At 38.5% G+C, this 20,179-nt stretch overlaps 1 protein-coding gene across 2 annotated transcripts in view; it reads left to right on the top strand.

Annotated features, from left to right (window-relative positions):
• TOX3 (TOX high mobility group box family member 3) overlaps window positions 1–16,995 on the top strand; it is an 89,682-nt gene extending 72,687 nt beyond the window's left edge. For both annotated transcript variants that reach the window (XM_065416861.1, XM_065416860.1), the window contains exons 4-7: window positions 8,042–8,311; window positions 10,170–10,397; window positions 12,223–12,303; window positions 16,258–16,995. In XM_065416861.1, the coding sequence (XP_065272933.1) occupies window positions 8,042–8,311; window positions 10,170–10,397; window positions 12,223–12,303; window positions 16,258–16,995 (1,317 nt within the window). The remainder of the gene's footprint in view (window positions 1–8,041; window positions 8,312–10,169; window positions 10,398–12,222; window positions 12,304–16,257) is intronic.
• The last annotated feature ends 3,184 nt before the right edge of the window (window positions 16,996–20,179 follow it).

Here is a 20,179-nt window from a genome sequence, read left to right as displayed (position 1 = left end):
AAGAAACTGTGGGCCACTAAATTTCAGATTAAGATAAACAGTATTAATCTGTTTTATTCTTGAGTTGTACTTTAGGAATAGTAGTTTTTATAGTCACCCCTTTCAAGAAATACAATACCCACAGACATTATCTCAAAATAAATAATTGCTGTTGACTAAGTGTAACTAAAACTAAGGGGTACTCTTAGGGACCAATCCTGCAAGAAGCTGCATGCCTTTGGCTCTCATTGAAGTCAGTGAGAGTTGTGTGTATTCAGCGCCTTTCAAAAGATGCTTAGCACCATGGACAACTCAGTTCTGCTCAGTTGAACAACTTTTGGGATTTCTAGAGGTGGAAATAAACAGTATATATAGCCCACTCAATTTACAGTAACAATCCCAGCTACAGCAGACAACCACTGCAGTTTGACACAATACTAAAGCAAATACAATCCTTCCCTATCTTGGTGATGGACTAAAACATCTAACTGGTCTTTTCAGACTCTAGTTTATTATGCCCTCAATGCCATTTTAATTTTGTATGTTTCAATGTAGACAAAAGTCTCTTTGCTATAAGACGTGTTTCCTCCTTCCTCTCCTCTTGATACAAATTTAACAAATCCAGGTGCTAGTGAACTTGTTACAGTACAAACAAACAAAAACACCAAATGCATCATACAAAATGATGCAACTCAGAGCAAAATGGAAACTGAGTATATTGAAATGAGAATACCCATTTAGGATCCATTAGTCAACATGGACTCCTACCATATCATAGAAACCTTAGAATGAGTTAAGTAGCAGCAATATGATACAGATTGGCAGTATTTGCCTGAGACACCCATCCAGTGAGCTGGTGATGTTGCTTCTAGTAAATATTAAGGGGTTTTGATGAGTCACTGGTGCAGGTGACTTATTACCCTTCCAGATATGTGAGGGGCTTTCTAGAAAGAGAGAGGAAGGATCTAAGTTGTGGTTGAGTACTGAAGAAGATAAATTAATTATTTAATATGAATATAGCAGGACTGCCTTTAGGCCAACCAGGCTGAGACAATATTGTGATAGGCACAATAGGAATATATAGAAAAGTCTGCAGTCTAGGAGTAGCCAAGCCTCGGATGAGTTCTGTGGAGTGAAGGAGTGAGCGGAATTTGTTATCTTGTTAATTTCTGTGTTAATATACCAAGCTTCAAGACAGAAGTGGGATCTACACCATGTATGGATTGCTTTTGAAATGTAGTTGGAAAAGGCAACTATCACATGTGGTTTAAGGTGTGATTTTTTTTTTTTAAATCTTTTTGCAAAAGTGGTATAAAAGAGGAAAATTGGAGGAAGTCTTGACTTAGGGCAGGTCTTCACTATCCGCCGGATCGGCGGGTAGTGATCGATCTATTGGAGGTCGATTTATCGCGTCTAGTGTACACATGATAAAATCGATCCCCGATCGCACTCCCCGTCGACTCCGGAACTCCAGCTCTCAAGAGGCGGAAGCGGAGTCGACGGGGGAGCAGCAGCGGTCGACTCGCTGCTGTCCTCTCGGCCAGGTAAGTCGACCTAAAATACACGGACTTCAAGTTGCGTATCTTAGGTCGACCCGCCCCCCCCCCCACTAGTGTAGACTTGGGCTTAGATGATAAGCCGCAGCAGACCAACAAGAACAACCAAGATAGTTCTAAGAATAGTAGCAAGCCCAGTCTGCAGCCCAATTCCAACAGCAGCAATTCCAGGACCAAATGTTCCAGACACACCATTCAGGCTACCAATAGCCATCATCCTTTCTCTGTTCAAGATGGGACTGAATGATGACCGTGCCTGGTCACCTTTGAGCAGATGGACACTGCTGTTGCCTGGGAGTAGTCCTGGGCTGTCCATTTTAGTCCTTTCCAAGTTCTTTGCTGGCCTTTGGTAAGAACGCTGCCACTGACTACCTTCATTTTCCCTGGCTGCCATCCTAGACTGGGTTAGGAACTTTGAGGAGAAGTACCAGCAGCATTTCTGGGGGAAGTTCTTTTCCTCAGAGTTGTGGCTGCACTCCTTCACCTAGCAACTAACCTACGAGGTGACTTGGTGTCTCAAGCTTGAATATTAGTCAGTGGAAGAAATTATAGATTGGTTTTAGGCCGTATGCTTAAGAGTTGCAGACTTGGGTGGACCCACATTGACTGTCTATGCTGGCAGAGGTTGTGCAGCACACACAAGACTACATGGAGAAGCTGAGCTACCAGAGGGACCACCACAGCCATGCTGTAGCCCAAGCCTGAAAGACAGTTCATGAGCCAGACTCAAAAAAAACATCAGAGAAAACTGAATGGATCATAGGATTAGAAGTAGGGAGTTAAAACACATTCCCTCCCAGACTGTAGGGAGAGCTGGCCACACCTCCTAACCCATGTTTTGTTTGTGAAGGGAGGCATATAAAAAAATTCTGTGCCATAAGGAGGTGTGACATGGAGATCTGTGAGATCAGGCCGACAGAAAGGGACACTCACCTAGATTTAGGGGTGATTCAGCAGTTGCTCCTTTGTCTGCTCTTTGTGTTAGAAAGGAACTGAGATATATCCAAAACTTTCTCCCTTGCAGGCGTGTAATGATGGGGAGATATGTGATCTTACTGAGATCTCCAGGGGATGAACTGTGCCTGTATGAGTGGAAGGGAGAGTGGCTTTTTGACCTGAGAGACTTGTAGTGCACTTAGACCAGAAGATTTAAAACAGCCTAAGTGTTTTCAGGTAGAGGAACCTGTGTATGTCTTATCTGTCCAGAGGAACTTCTAGATGTATCTTGCAGGCTTAATTCCCTGTGAATGGAGATGGTCATTTATCCTTTCCCGTTGTTGTGGGACAAGGCTAAACTTTCCTCTCTCCAGGGACATGCGACTGTGGCTCATGGCTGTGGAACAGGAGATGCTGGCAACCACAGTTGGGCTGGTATTTTACTAATCTGTATATTTGAAAACATGAATACTTCTTGAATGGTGGCAATACTGAGCAAAACTTTGTGTTGTATTTCATAAAACAAGGATTGAATCTATGACAGATAAAAGCATCCTGTTAGTATGATTTTTTTTTTTTGATGGACGGACAAATTCAAATCTTATAAAAATTTGATTAATGGATTATTTTATCTATACTGCAGTTGTGGAGAGAGAGCATGGACGATTTTCTTTAGAGAGATGCTGACTTACAAAATCTGAGTAATGTACAGACAGGAACAACCGACGGTTTTGCTGTTTATATTGAAGTAAATTTATCAGTTGGATTACATCGGCTTATGTTATCTTGACAGTGACAAATCTGAAGGGCAATAGAATGCGTAATGTTTTTAGTCAACTTTCAAGGGGGTAGTTGGTATACCCACAAAGTAATTTGCACACATAAGTGTAGGATTTGGAATACATACTTTTCTGGGGACATTTACCATATCCTTCCTTTAAAAAATGGCCCACAAAGTTCAGAGTTTGTTCTTGGTCCTGTATCTTTATATAGACAAAATGTCTATTGGACTCAGTCCTTCCTGACAGTGCATCTGAAAAAGTGAGGTTTTTACCCACGAAAGCTTATGCCCAAATAAATCGGTTAGTCTTTAAGGTGCCACCAGACTCCTTGTTATTTTTGTAGATACAGACTAACATGGCTACCCCCTGATACCTGAATTCTTATGATATTCAAACCTGATTTAGCCCTGGTGCTACTGGACTCTTGTGTTTTGTCTCATTTTTGGGTTAGAACCATGGAGTATTGCCCAATTTCAACTCAAAACCATAAATCAGACCAGGTTCACTCAAAACTTGATTCAGTTCATCTTAAAAGGTTCATGAATGTTTTGGCAAACCTGATCTAAGTTTTGAGTTACATTGTGAAAGTTAAGTATCAGAGGGGTAGCTGTGTTAGTCTAGATCTGTAAAAAGCAACAAAGGGTCCTGTGGCACCTTATAGACTAACACATGTATTGGAGCATAAGCTTTCGTGGGTGAATACCCACTTCATCAGATGCATTATGAAATTTGTGCACAGTTCAAATAAAAAACCACACCGAACCCCATGTACATTCATAATACGAAATTGGTAGAGCCCTGCAAATCTGTGGATATCCGCATCGGCGGATCATTTTTGCAGATTGTGGTTCGGCTGCAGATACAAATTTTGTATCTGTGCAAGGCTCTAGAAATGGGCACATAGTATTATCTGTTATTTTGACTATTCCAGAAAGATGTATTCTGAATATGTGAGCTTTGCTGTTTCACTTGTCAGTGTTTCAAGTACTAATGGAATTAAAATATCACATACACACCGTAATCCAAACACTGATTATGTTCTTTCCATGAATACTCCTGATATGTGAAAGTTTCTCATAATTCTCTAGATAGTGAAGGAAATGTTACTGATTCTGTTGACTCTATATGGCTACCACTCTGAAATCTATCAGAAGTGTTACTGATAAGGAAACCACCATGTTTAAAATATTTGAGAAAAAAATAAATAATTAAGGTATCTTGGTGGAAGTTTACATGATAATGGTGTCCTCAAGTTGATTTACAAGCTCAGAAGGGATTCACCAAGGCTGTAAACCAAAACAATTAGGACTGTGTATATCCCATATCTTAATACCATCACATCAGACCATTATAAAAATACAAAAAGCTCTTCCACTTCCTTTTCTGAAATCTCCTCTGCATGCACAGTTATGTACAGTATTCTACTGAAATTCACAATGACATATATCCACAAAATAATAATTGCATTCACACTCCATTCATCATGCTATTTAAATACATATATTAGGAATATAACTTTGAATATAAATGCAGAAAATGTATTCCTGATGGTGTCACATTACAATAGAAACTATTTTTTACCAAATCAGAATATAAGAACCAGAAATTAACATTTAAAATATTTTCTTTTTCATATCAGACTTTCTATTTGATGCCAGTTAGCCATTTCCAGTTATGAAATGTTACTTACTTTCCAGTTTGTGTTTTTACTTAAATTTTTATTGAGGCAAAACAGGGAAGAGAATAATAAAAAAATACAAAGAGGAAAAAAGAGAACTCCCCCTCTCCCACACAAACATCTCAAAAGAAGGAACAGTTAACAATTCACGGGCTTGTATATAAAATTAAATTCTGAGTCAATGCAAAGTGAAGAGAATTTAGTTTCAATAAAATCAGAGAGACAACCAAAATGACAAAACTTAGAGTAAATCATTTGTAACCCAGGGCTTCGTATTCTGCTGCTTTGGTATAAAGACTGTGAAAGATGGTTTTGTGTAACAGCAAGGAAGCGAGGGAAAACTAGTCTTTTAGAGGTAGAATACTTCCTAGAAACCGCTTTGTGCATGACCCACAAAGAAAGCGAATTCTGATTATCTCCACCTTTGTTTTAACAGCAATTTTTTTTTCTTAATGCAGTAAACCAGTGTCTGTAAAGCAAAAGGACTGAATTAATATACAGAAAGTGATATCCCTTAAAAAAGACTTGGAATGACTTCCAGATGCCACTGTCAATATAATTCTAAATCAGAGTGACCCTATAGTTAGCGGTAGTAAATTTCACAGAAAGGTGCCCTGAAGCAAATAGGCATTTCAACTAATCAGTCTGATGGTTTAAACATTTCAATATCAAGTGCTTCATTTTTTGGCACACACAGTCATCTCTAAGGAACTAGGCTCCTTTTCTTGGAGGTGGGAGATAATAAAAGCATTTGAGAAATAAGAAGAGAAATGAAGCCCAGCAGGGATGAGCAGCCCAGCTGGCAGCAGCTCGTAGACCACGGGAAATTTGGGGGCGCTCTTGGCGGGTTCTGAGATCCCAGCATGTAGGATCTGTACCTTGAATTTGGAGGCTAGAATTAGTGCATCTGTGTTGGACCCCAGTGAAGTACTTCTACTAGGTATGGTTGGGTGTTTTGTGTGACAGATAGCCTTGCTCTCCCACAACTTGGTGTGCTCTGGCACTGGAAACATCCATGATCCCATAGCTGTGTGCTGGACCATTCTGCAAATTGAAGGAGGCTTCCACAGTGGGTATCAGCACAAAAACAAGAGAACCCTAGATTCAGTGTTAATGTAGAAGAGGCACTTATTTGGTGCTCTAAGGGAAGTGAGAGAGGCTGGGCAATCTTGTGTTGTGGAAAATTGACCACAATTGGCCCAAGCCAAAATACAGGCCTACCTGATCCAACCAAAGTTTAGGCCCAGCAATTTTTCTACAACAATTGTTTCCAACAGATGAGGGGATGGAAAGTTGAATGAACATCACCTTCCACTACCAACCCCTGCAGCACTTAGGGCCAGATTTTCACACCTTGGAGCTTTCAGGAAATGGTTTCCCCATAATATGAATATTTTTGAGACATTGAAATTTTTTCCTGACTTGAAATGGAACAAAATATCAAAATCTAAAAATAAAAATAAAAAAATTGTGCACCAAAAATATTTTTGGTTCAGGTCCATTGAAATGTTTCATTTTGATAACTTTTAAATATTTTGTTTTGATTGTGAACTTTTCTAAGTCTATCTTAAATTTCTAAATGAAAGTTGTTTCAAATTGAAAAAAAATTGAATTTTTAATTTAAAAGAAGTTGACATAAAATGTTTTGACCATTTCTGAAACTTTTTGGCACATTTTTTTTTTTTTTTTTTGAGTCAGGAGGTTTGTTGAATATAAACCTGTTTCATAAACACTACTGGTTTTGGTGAATTGACTTTAAAAAAAGAAAAGAAAAAATGCTTTGTTGAAAATTCCTGACCAGCTCTAGTCAGACTCTGTGGGGACAATTCTGAAAGAGTTCAGCCTTATTTAGGCACTTAAATAAGCTCCAGATTGTCAAATAAGTTCAGCACTTATCAGGTCCTACTGAGATGCTTCTGGCCAGTTTTTCAAGTAAGCTCAGCACCCAGCAGGGAAGTTGGAGATGGACTGTAAATTGAGCACTTCACGAATCTGCAGTTTGCTGAGCTTCTACTGTATTTCTTTAAGTATTCCTTCATGTGCAGCTAATTATGATGTAGATTATTAGCACTGAAAGAATGTTCAGAATCTAATTTACTTCTTGCATTTCCCTCTGTTTGAACAATATAGATTAGGCAGATTTCTGAATCAATTTGTGAGATTTTTATTCTCTCCATTTACTAAGTGTGGTCTAGAAATGACCATTTTTTTCTTTCATTTTTAAATGTTCTTTTATGGAATATTGATCTTTATATACTTACAAATAATAAAACCTACTTCTGCATAGACAGATTCAAGTCCATTTTACATTCTGGATCTCTGTTATTATTTATAAACAGGCTAGGTACTGTACAGATTTATAAGAAAGCAGTCCTGGCCCTCAAGAGTTTATGATCTGTAAAGACCAAAAAAACCACAAACTGCGGGAGTCAGAGACACAATATGCAAGAAAAATAAGACTGATGATTAGGACGTAGTTTGTTAGTTCCATGCGTACTTAGTTATTTGGTTTTTATTTTTATTTGTGTATATTTACTTTTTTGTAGGCTACCTGCAGAATGTGTTTTTTTTTAGCAGTGATTTGAATTATTTGAACTCTGCACTAGCATGCTGCAATGTCTGAGTTCCAGACTCTGCAGGTTCTTTGCTTAAAATAACTTAGATTCCACTTCAGTCTGAATTATTTCTTTATCTATGCTGGTTACAAATAAGAGCTATGTAATAATTGAGTTGCCATTCAGTAGAGGAAAATGTTTATTTTTTTCCCCATTTTGTTTACTTGGTGCCTGGATAGCAGCAATTTGTGTCTAGTCAGTTTCAATGTTTCCCCTGCACAGTCAGTCAGTCTTTTCCCCTTGTTGTTTGTGTTGGCAATCTGCACAGCAACAACAGGTGGAAAACATTTTAAAGAATAGGGAAATATGATTGTAATGCCACAAAAATGGGGAGGGGGACTCTGGGGAAGGTGTTACACCTGAAGCTGCTTTTAGCTCATTTTTTAAACTGACTAGATTTCAAGTTGACCGTGTCAACTAAATAAGACTGTTAAAATGATCCATAACATTATTTTATGGTCGCTGCTAAATATTTGCTTTTTCCATGCTTTTTAGGATCCTAGCCACTCACAAGTTTCACGGTATCGCCAGGATCATTCTTTGATTATGAGATCGATTGTTCATATGACGGATGCTGCTCGTTCAGGAATTATGCCTCCTAGTCAGTTAACCACCATTAACCAGTCTCAGCTAAGTGCACAGTTGGGACTAAATTTAGGAGGCACTAGCTTGCCACATACTTCTCCTTCACCTCCTGCAAGTAAATCAGCAACTCCTTCCCCTTCCAGCTCTATAAATGAAGAGGATGCAGATGAATCAAACAGAGTAAGTTATAGTATGTGTTTTATATATATATATATATATATATATATAGACTAGATATAATATAGTTTTGAATACGTAGCAGTAGAACTGCTGACGTCACTGCAATGTGGCCAGGTAAAATATACAAATATTTCAGTAGTGGACTATATGATTGTGGCAATATTCATAAGATCTGGGTGACCTCTTTACTTAGCAAAATTATATTTGCTTATGAAGTGTACATAATACACCTCTACCCCGATATAACGCAACCCGATATAACAGGAATTCGGATATAACACGGTAAAGCAGCGCTCCGGGGGGGCGGGGCTGCGCACTCCGGCGGATCAAAGCAAGTTCAATATAATGCGGTAAGATTTTTTGGCTCCCGAGGACAGCGTTATATCGGGGTAGAGGTGTATAACTCTTTAGTGATTTTAGGAGGATATCTTAGGCATGTATGTATGTATGTATATATGTATGTATAGGCCTATTTCTTTATGACAAATTTCAGATTTTATAGACGTGATCAGTCAGTTTACGCTATCTTATAACTGTTTTGACATTTTAACATTCTTTAGTGTCGTATATTAAAATATACATGCATTTTGCTAGAAATAAAGGTTGACCTTTCCCTTTTTATGAAAGTTTTAGTATGCCTGGAGTTCATTTCCACTGAGATTTAAATAGACCTGTTAGCAAAGGAATTATTCTGGTCAGATCAACTGAAATTAATACAAATATTTGAGCAATGAGAATTTATTTAAGGGTTAGGGTTGCATGTACTACCCATGCAGATCTCCTGATGAAACCAATGGGAACTGTGCATGTGAAAGCTCTGCAGGATAGGGTTGTCATATACCAAAGCAATATTATGGAGAAAAGTATCAGAGGGGTAGCCATGTTAGTCTGGATCTGTAAAGAGCGACAAAGAATCCTGTGGCACCTTCTAGACTAACAGATGTATTGGAGCATAAGCTTTCGTGGGTGAATACCCACTGCGTCTGACGAAGTGGGTATTCACCCACGAAAGCTTATGTTCCAATACGTCTGTTAGTCTATAAGGTGCCACAGGACTATTATGGAGAAAGTCCTTTCTTCACCATATCCCTCTGCTGCCACAGAGTATCCCTAGAACAACAGAATGGGGTAGAATGCAAGGAGCACATATATGTTGTAAGAAGCCCCCTCTGTGACTCTTGGAGGGGTCCTCGGGAGGGTCTCCTGTGTGCCAGCCTCAGGGAGGATCCTTGGCAGGGAAATGATGACTACATGGATCCATCAGTTCACTGCTTCTCCACCCATCAACCCACAGGAAGTGGTGGAGTTGGAGAGTGATAGCAGTGTGTGTTCACTCTAGCTCTGTAGCAACTGAAGAATGACTCCACTATTGCTCTGTAGCCAGAGGAAAGTATTCGTAACCCCTGGCCCAAGTGGGAGTTAACAGGCTTAGCCAAGGGACTAGGAGGTGCCCCTAAGCTTCTTATTTTTGAGTTTCTGTTGCTGAAATCTATTCTTTCATGGAGAATGCACAAAATATGTAATGTATCCTGTATTAATTTTTATAGAAATTATATCCAGGACATGCTCTTCCCATCCAAAACTTAAGGGATTGAGTCTGCAACCCTTAGTCATGTTGAATAGTTATTACACACACATTTAGTTCCATTAAGGCCAATGGGATTAAACGCCTGAGTTAATTCTACTTAGCAGGAGTAAGGGTTGCACAACAGGATTCTAAAACATTACCTGTCCATTAATCTTATTCATTTGTTGTTTAATAGAACTTCTGAGGATTTTTCATACACACATATATTTTCCTAACTATATTTCAAGTGAATATACCGGGTAGGCAATGATTTTTGTTGTTGTTTCTTAGGCTACTGGAGAAAAAAGAGCTGCTCCAGATTCTGGCAAGAAGCCCAAGACTCCAAAGAAGAAGAAAAAGAAAGATCCCAATGAACCACAAAAGCCAGTGTCAGCATATGCTCTATTCTTCAGGGACACACAGGCTGCAATTAAAGGGCAGAACCCCAATGCTACATTTGGAGAGGTTTCAAAAATAGTAGCATCTATGTGGGACAGTTTAGGAGAAGAACAAAAACAGGTAATAAAGAATAGACTGCAGTTATGCAATAGTATATTAGGAGAAGTAAAATGACAATCCTGCTAAGTAAATAGCAGGAGCTGGATTGTCAGCTAGTGTATATCAATGTTGCTCCACTGAGCTATGCTGATTTACATTTCCTGAGGAGCTGACCGCAAAACAGCATGTTATAGGAGTCTGATGGTGGTATCGAACTTTGGTGTCCTATCAATTCATGTAGATAACCGTTGCCATCAAGTCTAGTCTTTACAGGTCAGTTTGGAGAAAGTTTGGGTGATGGCATCTCAGTACCCTGTTATATATAATTTAAATAATATATTGTCAAGCTTTTTTTCTTTTTACTTTACTCAAAATTTAGACTAGAAGGAGGGAAGGTGCAACACATTTGCCATTTCCTTTGGTCTTCTTTACGAACCTTTGTTACAAAGATTGTTGGTTTCAAACCTTTGAAGCCAACCCTGTGTGCCTCATTATATCAGCCTAGTGTTTGAAATGTTATTCATAGCTCATTTTAAAACTTAGTACAGTAGAATGAGTTTTCAGAGATTAGCGCTTCTTTCTTAGGGGTTGTGTTCCTCTCCATATCCACATAACTCCTACGCATGAACTGAGAAAATAATAGGTCTGTTCTCCTGTTGATACTTCTGCGCAACCCCCATTATTGTTAATGGAAGTTATGTTTGCATGTTGATAGAAGAATAGACCCCTTAGTGATAAGCAGAACAATGTGAAGAAGGGAGAGGCATACTTATTGGCCTCTTGTTACAAAGCACCTGCTACCATGTAAAGTGGCTGATTCACTTGGTTTTGGTTTAATGGTGACTGCTCTAGTTTTCAATGGTTAGTGAAGTTAAAATCCCCAATCCTAAAGTATATTTTGTCTCTCAATTCTGAGATCTCCAATCACCCCTTAAGCTCCCTAATTTGGAAAACAGTTTTGTGGCAAGCTATGAACGGTTCTTGTTTTGGACATACAGTGTATGATTTCTTTGGAAGATTTTCAGCCCGCTAAATGTTAGCAGTTTAAAGGTGAATTTTTTCCATATATTGAAAATGAGATACACAAAAATACAGATGGCTCAGCTTTGGCTTAACTCTGTTTCCATTAAAGTCAGTGGGAATTGAGTTAGGTCAACTTTGCACACTTTTCAAAATCCGACCCTTAATAGAGTGTGATGTTTTTCTACATCTTCATCCATCCTGCCTAAAAAAAAATCTTCACTCCCTGGAGATTTTCACTAGTTTTGTAGACTTAATTTCATCTTCTTCTCTTCTACCAGCACTTGAAATTGCACTCCTGCCATATCTCCCTGATAACTGGTCTTAGTACAGCATTAGCTCCTATAGAGGTGAGACAAGCCTGGAAATCACGTCATGGAGAAGTAAACATCTTGCTGAAAGAAATGTCATACTTAATAGTACTGACCACTAGCTAAGACCATTCACTATAGCAATTTGTAGCAGCCATAGAACAATAATATGATTAGTGATAACAAGGATTACCAAAGGAAAACATTAGGGTACCATGGTTAAAATCCAAACATAGGTAGGCAGTAAGCTGAAAACTGATGTTCATCTACAGGAGTAGATAGTGTACAGTGTAAGGTAATATGATTTTCAGTGTAAGGCTAGTTGTCAACATTTTAAGAGAAGAAAAATCACATAACTGCGTGTGTGTGTGTGTGGGGGGGGTATAGACTGAAAAGCAGGACTATATCTTTAATTTCCTTGCATGTATACAAGCATGACCCCATTCGGGCAAGTGGTGTTTTATGGTGAAAAATGTATAAGCTGAAGTTGGTGTTAATTGTGGTGTCTTTAACAGGTATATAAAAGGAAAACGGAAGCCGCCAAAAAAGAATACCTAAAGGCACTTGCTGCCTATAGAGCTAGTCTTGTTTCTAAGGTAAGCCTGATGGTGACTTCAATCAAACATAAGGTAGAGTTTGGCAATGGTTATTTAAATGTGAATTTTGTCATGTGATTAAAAATAAATCTAGAATCCCAGAGTTCCTTTAATATAGCCCTGAAACATTTTGTATAACAGCTCAAATGACATTCTGTGCTTAATTTTTGCACAAACATTTTTCATAGTCCTAAAATCACAGTAATAAATATCGGACAATAACTATGCAAACACACCTTGTCTCTGGGTTATTTTTAGAAGTAAAATAATACATGTCGCTATGGTGAGCAACAGTTTGTAAATGTAGAATTTGGTCATTAGAAATGTATTGACTTTTAAATACTCAGATTTACAAGCTATTTGCAGAATTTTCCAAGTACCCACTTTTTAAGAAGACACAGAATATATTGGATATGGGGCAAGGTGGAAGATGAGCTGTGATGAAGCCTGTGTATTTCTTGCTGTTGAAGGACAGAAATACACTGTGGCTATGAATTTAGAAAGTACCTGCAAATGGACAACCAGGATCCATACTGAGTACTTTAGAAGAAATACAATTATAAAACCCAACTTGCAATACAACTCTACCCTGATATAATGCGACCCGATATAACACGAATTCTGATATAACGCGGTAAAGCAGTGCTCGGGGGGGGGAGGGGGCTGCGCACTCCGGCGGATCAAAGCAAGTTCAATATAACGCAGTTTCACCTGTAACGCGGTAAGATTTTTTGGCTCCCGAGGACAGCATTATATCGAGGTAGAGGTGTATGAGGAAAGTCAGCCTATAGCATTCTTATGTAAGAAGTAGCCAGAATCCCTAACTCCAACAATAAAACATAAGGAAACAGTACAAGAAAATGATGAAAACCAGCTTTCAAGATCACTTATATGAATAGCAGAAGAGAAAGTGTTGAGCATTTCATATAATTCAGATTACAAATATCAAAACAACACCAGTAGTGGAAAACTTTGAGCTATATCTGAAGTTATATTGAAAATAGCTAATGTGGTTCCTATTTTCAAGAAGGGGATAAAAAGTGACCTGGGTAACTACAGGCCTGTTAGTTTAACTTCTGTAGTATGCAAGGTCTTGGAAAAAATTTTGAAGGAAAAAGTAGTTAAGGACCTTGAGGTGAATGGCAATTGGGACAAATTACAACATGGGTTTACGAAAGGAAGATCGTGCCAAACCAACTTGATCTCCTTTTTTGAGAAAGTAACAGACCTTCTAGATAAAGGAAATGCGGTGGATCTAATTTACCTAGATTTTAGTAAAGCGTTTGATACTGTGCCGCACGAGGAATTACTGGTTAAATTAGAAAAGATGGGGATCGATATGAAAATCCAGAGGTGGATAAAGAACTGGTTAAAGGGGAGACTGCAGCGGGTAGTACTGAAAGGGGAACTGTCGGGTTGGAGAGAGGTCACCAGTGGGGTTCCTCAAGGTTCGGTTTTAGGTCCGATTTTATTTAATCTATTCGTTACTGACCTCGGAACCGAATGTAGGAGTGGGCTGATAAAGTTTGCGGATGACACAAAGTTGGGAGGTATTGCCAATTCGGAGAAGGATCGGGATATTTTGCAGGGAGACTTGGATGACCTTGTAAATTGGAGTAACAATAATAGGATGAGATTTAATAATGGGAAGTGTAAGGTGATGCATTTAGGGATGACTAACAAGAATTTTAGTTATAAGTTAGGGACGCATAGGTTGGAAGTGACGGAAGAGGAGAAGGACCTCGGAGTCCTGGTTGATCGCAGGATGACTATGAGTCGGCAATGTGACGTGGCTGTGAAAAAAGCTAATGCGATCTTGGGATGCGTTAGGCGAGGTATTTCTAGTAGGGACAGGGAGGTGCTGCTTCCGTTATACAAGGCGCTGGTGAGACCTCATTTGGAGTACTGTGTGCAGTTCTGGTCTCCTATGTTTAAAAAGGATGAACTCAAACTGGAACGGGTACAGAGAAGGGCCACTAGGATGATCCGAGGAATGGAAAACCTTTCCTATGAAAGGAGACTCGAGGAGCTCGGTTTGTTTAGCCTAACCAAAAGAAGGCTGAGGGGGGATATGATTGCTCTCTTTAAATATATCAAAGGGATTAATACCAAGGAGGGAGAGGAATTATTTCAGCTTAGTAGTAATGTGGATACGAGAACGAATGGATATAAACTGGCCGTGGGGAAGTTTAGGCTTGAAATTAGACGAAGGTTTCTGACCGTCAGAGGGGTAAAATTTTGGAACAGCCTTCCGAGGGAAACGGTGGGGGCGAAGGACCTCTCTGGCTTCAAGATTAGGCTTGATAAGTTTATGGAGGGAATGGTTTGATGGGATAATGTGATTTTAGTCAAACAGGCATTAACGGGCCATCGCGGGTAAAATGAGGGTCCGGCTGTAGAATCTTGCCTGTATGCTCGGGGTTCTGCTGATCGCCATATTTGGGGTCGGGAAGGAATTTTCCTCCAGGGTAGATTGGCAGAGGCCCTGGAGGTTTTTCGCCTTCCTCCGCAGCATAGGGCAGGGGTCGCAGGCTGGAAGATTCTGTTGTGGGTGAGTCAGCTTTTGTGGCCTGCATCATGCGGGAGGTCAGACTAGATGACCATATTGGTCCCTTCTGACCTTAAAGTCTATGAGTCTATGAGTCTATGAGTCTGCAGGATATGGCTCTTTATTATCTCAAGGGTTTGTAAAATGAGGCCACTAAGTCACTTGGACACTTTTGAAAATGTTACCCTAATCCTCTTTTCAAAAGCACCAAAATTATTATTTATTATTTATTTGTATTACTGTAGTGGCTAGGAGCCCTAGTCATGCACCAGAATACCATTGTACTAGGTACTTTACAAACACAGAACAAAAAGATGGTCCCTATCCTAAGGGGCTTATAATCTACATACAAGACAAGAGAACAGATGGATATAGACAGACAGGGGAGTACACAGAAACAATGAGACAATATTGGTCAGCATAACAGGCCTGGATTGTTAAATATATTTAGGTGCCTAAAGATGCAGATAGGCACTTACTGGGATTTTCAAAAATGCTTAGGTGCCTAACTCTCATTGAAATCCCTTTAGACTTTAATCATCTGTAAAGAACTCCAACTTGGTACACTAATGACAATAAATTGTTGAGAGCCATACTCTACAAGTCAGTTAACGAGGTTTTGCCTTCAGTGCTGTCTCATCATGTAATTCCATTCACATCTGTCACAGGAAAGTTTTGTAGAAAACAAATATGCAAGTATGCAACGTATTGTGCCATGATGTCCCTGTGGGTATTTATCTTAAAGCCGCTGGGCTAAATTCAGGTCTTCCCCCATGCAATCCCATTGACTTTAGCAGGATTGCAAGGGTTCAGGGAGAGCAGAATTTAGCTTCCTGTCAGAATCAGAACTTTAGTTGCTTGTGGTACCAGCTAGAGCGGTGTATTAATGCAGAATGGAATGAATCAATGAATCTGAGCCCTAATGGTCTCTTCTCCCTGCTAATTGATATTTTCCAGAAAAAAAAACCCTCTCTTTCCTTGGCAGCTTCTGGATTTTCTCTCCACATCAACAGCACCCCTTTTTGTCCCTGTAAAAATGTGAGGTCCCTTAAATTGATCTGGGTAACTCTTAGCCAGGATTCCTGCCGGCCTCTCTATCTTGTACAGATTTAATTTAAAAAGGAAGAAATAAGAAATGAGACAATAGATCTATTGAAACTGCTGTTCAATAAAGGAAATTGGCTGTATTGTGCAAACTCTAAGAAGTGTTGTGACTCATATCTGCTACATGAACCACTATAACAACTGTCAGACTGCTTAGGATGAATTATCTTTTCTACTTCATGTTAAGCTGTTTCCATTAACAGTATATGAGGGCAGAAAGGGACTTCATATAATTTGTGAGCCTGATAATAATGCCCTTCTCTGTACCAATATCAGCTCTTGAATTTCTCTTTTAAACACAGGCGGCTGCAGAATCAGCTGAAGCCCAGACAATACGGTCTGTTCAGCAAACGTTGGCGTCCACTAATTTGTCATCCTCCCTTCTGCTGAATACTCCTCTTTCTCAACATGCAACAGTGTCTGCATCTCCTCAGACTCTCCAACAGTCCCTTCCCAGGGCAATCGCTCCAAAACCTTTAACCATGAGACTGCCAATGAATCAGATTGTAGCTTCTGTTACCATTGCACCAAACATGCCAGCAAACATTGCAGCCCCATTGATAAGCTCTATGGGAACAAATATGGTCGCAACACCATCTTCGTCGCAAGTAAGCCCTTCAATGCAAACCCAGCAGCATCAGATGCAACAACTACAGCAGCAACAGATGCAGCAAATGCAGCAGCAGCAACTACATCAGCATCAAATGCATCAGCAAATCCAACAACAAATGCAACAGCAGCATTTTCAGCACCACATGCAGCAACATTTGCAGCAGCAGCAGCATCTTCACCAGCAAATTAATCAGCAGCAAATGCAACAGCAGCTGCAACAGATACAGCTTCAGCAAATGCAGCAGCAGCAAATGCAACACATGCAACACCAGTCCCAGCCTTCTCCTCAGCAGCATTCCCCTGTAGCCTCACAGATGACCTCACCCATCCCTGCCATTGGGAGCCCTCAGCCAGCATCTCAGCAGCACCAGTCACAAATACAGTCCCAAACACAGACTCAAGTATTATCGCAGGTTAGTATTTTCTGAAGATAAATGTTCTTGCAACATTGTTTTGCATTTATCAAGGGGGTGGGGTAAACCATATTTGGCTGAAAACTGTAAATTGTTGATGGTAGTTATGCAGAGATGCATAACAGATCAAACGATCCTCTAAAGTGTCTATTAGATAGGCAATAAAGAACTACAATGTAGCTGTGTATCATCTTTTAGCTGACTATAAATCATTTCGTTAAAAAAAAAAAAAATTAAAAAAAAAAAAAAAAAAGCTGTGCTCCTTTTCATGTGATGGCCTTTTTAATTTATTTAAGCTTTACCTACAATATGTGAATCAAATGGCCTAATAAATACTTGGATGTTATGACTGCAAAATGGCCTTTCGGAGTTTATATAATGTAACCTTTCTTTCTCTAAAAGTGAGTAATGCACTTCAAGGCAGTTTAAACTCATGAAACCCTTAAAAGCACAGTTGTAACTACCTGTAAAATGATGATTGGATTTCATACAATCATACTTGTATGACATGAGTAGTTGATGGCATTTTTTGTCATGAAAATAATGTAAATCAGATTTTTGCCAAAGCTCTTATTTTTTTCTTTCCTACACGTCTTCAGAAAAACAAATGCAAGCGACTAAACTTAAATGGTTGACCCGTCCTTTCACTTTGATTTCTCCAAATAAACGTACCATACTTTGTAACAAAATATATATCGACACTGTTACCCTATTATGTTAATTCCAGTTACAAAACAAATGTGAATATTATATTCTGTGTTTAAGTGATGAGTTTCAGATTTAATACACTGTATTTTTAAAAGGGAAATGCACTTAAATAAAACTGTTATTACAAAAACTGAGATTAAAAAATGCAAGAGGATTTAATATGCTGTAATACCAGTAGAATATTTAAAAGAAGCTCCACATCTGAATAATCAATGTAAATATTTTCTTTAAAAGTTGTAAGTTTTTCATATCATGTGTTGTAAAGTTTTCATAAATGAGGCTTTAATGTAAACACTGGTAACATGAACTATTAATTGCTACATTGCTTATTGTGTTTTTAAGCTGTTTTATACTTTTTTATGAGTTATGATAGCAGCAATTAAGTTGTTTGTATTTTGCTTATCTAAAATAAATGCTTTTATCTTGCTATAGAATAAACACATTTCAGTAAAACCAGTGGACTGGAAGTGTTTGATGCAACAACCAGAAGAAAGTGTTCACTTTTAATAGTACCGTCTTTAAAAACTTACTTATTCTCCCTTCAGATTTTTATTTTCTCAAGCACCCTGTGTAACTAGGTACTGTGCAGTTTGCCGGTACTGTATACGATCAGTTCTGGTATATGTACAAGTGCCCTCGTTAAAACATGTGAAGAACAGCATATGACTTGTTTACAGTTTCTGAGACTAACTGCACAGGCAGGGTATAGAGGGTGGGATTATACAACATTCACAATACACAGATGTTGCATAATATCAAAGGCACTACTAGAGGAGACGAGGTAGCAGAATCTGGCAGACTAGTAGTATTTCAAAATGGTCTCAGTCAAAATTCTGGATTTAAAAAAACCCTGAACTTCGTTGCCACAGACCCATAGTTCTGTAACAGGCTGATTCAAAACCCTGGATATAAAACCCCTGAACTTTGTGATTCAGGCTCATCTCTATTTGTCTTATTTGCATATTTTAGCATATGAGCACTGAGTGATATATAGGGGTAAAAAATATAAGCATGTCACATGGCAGGTTTGGAATCTTCTTCTACAGTAGTGTCAAGATGCTGGTGCTTTTTATACATTCTTATTCTGGAGAAGGAAAAGAACTTTTTTTTTTTCTTTCTCTGATTTCTTTCCCCGTAATAGCTGCACTACGAGTGCACTGTGACCACTATCCCCAGTTGTCTTGCATGATTAATTACAGCATCTGTCCTGTCAGAAACTATAATGAAGAGGTCTTGATAAAAATTGCAAATTACCACTGGCAACAATCTAAAACTGCTTATGATAAAATGAAAATTAAAAACAGCAAGTGTCAAGCCTGAGCAGAATTCTAATCTGAAAAGAGTGAGCATGTTAGAGGAGTCCATGGCTACTGCGCTCAGGACAGAACCCAGCAAAATGGAATATAGATTCCTAAAAAGTTGCAGTTATAGTTGTGAGAAGATTTACTATATGGTGTGAGTTATTAATAATGAATTCAGCTTTCAATATTTCATAATCTGGCACTTTGTTTATTATGTACAAATATTGAACAGCAAGAGATTCTAATTATAAATTTATAGATTTCTTGGAGCAGAAAAATTCATGTATAAATTGAAGTATTTCATAATAGGTGTTAGTTGACAGGTACCAGTGTTCGAAATAGTCTTACTATGATATCTAATTACGTCTGGGAGGGAGAAGGTTTATTCCACACATGAGGAAGTCTGCATGCATTAGAAATGTCACAGCAGAGGTTGACAGTGAGAGATTTTTCTGTGTCAATTTTAACCAACGTTACATAACAATGGGAACCATTTTATAGTCTATTTTAAAACCTTTAGACAACTGTCTTCAAAAATAATTGCTAAACTCCATGTGACAGTAATTGTGTATTAGTTTTATAATTGTCATTTTGAAGACCTATGAAGTATTGTTGGAAAAATGTCACTAGTAATAAGAGTTAATTACAACTGAAGTCTGTTTTCAACTATTTGCAGTTAGAATCAGGTGTTATTACGCTCATTAAATGATTTCATAAATCCTGGGTGGTATCCCATTTGATTCAGTGCTGCTGAACTATTGATAGTCAATTCCAGGAAAAATAGCTTTAATTACTGCAGTTAAAAACATTAATCATTAAGCAGAACTGTACATACTAAATGTCAAGATTTGAATCATGGAAAACTACTTTTCCCCCTACTTGTTACAAAATTATATTTCACATGGTCCACAACAGCATATTGCAGAACACCTTGTGTTTCAAATTGTACAAGTTAGCATTCATATGCTCCAGGTTTGAGTACATAATTTTGCTGTTACAGGTCAGAAATACAACTGTTAATATACAATTCATACAGGAAATATGCCTAATGATTTTGGTGTCATACACCTATTAAATAAAGTTTTTACTCCTATCATTAACAAGTACTTAACTACTCCCTTCATTTCCCAAGGTTTTAGATACTTTATCACCCCAGTTAACTACATTCTACTTTCACATTAACCTAGGCT

This window comes from Emys orbicularis, chromosome 14, assembly GCF_028017835.1.
Source record: "Emys orbicularis isolate rEmyOrb1 chromosome 14, rEmyOrb1.hap1, whole genome shotgun sequence".
NCBI classification, from domain to species: domain Eukaryota; kingdom Metazoa; phylum Chordata; order Testudines; family Emydidae; genus Emys; species Emys orbicularis.
Note: the sequence above shows the minus strand (reverse complement) of the source record. Positions and strands in the feature narration are given on the sequence as shown.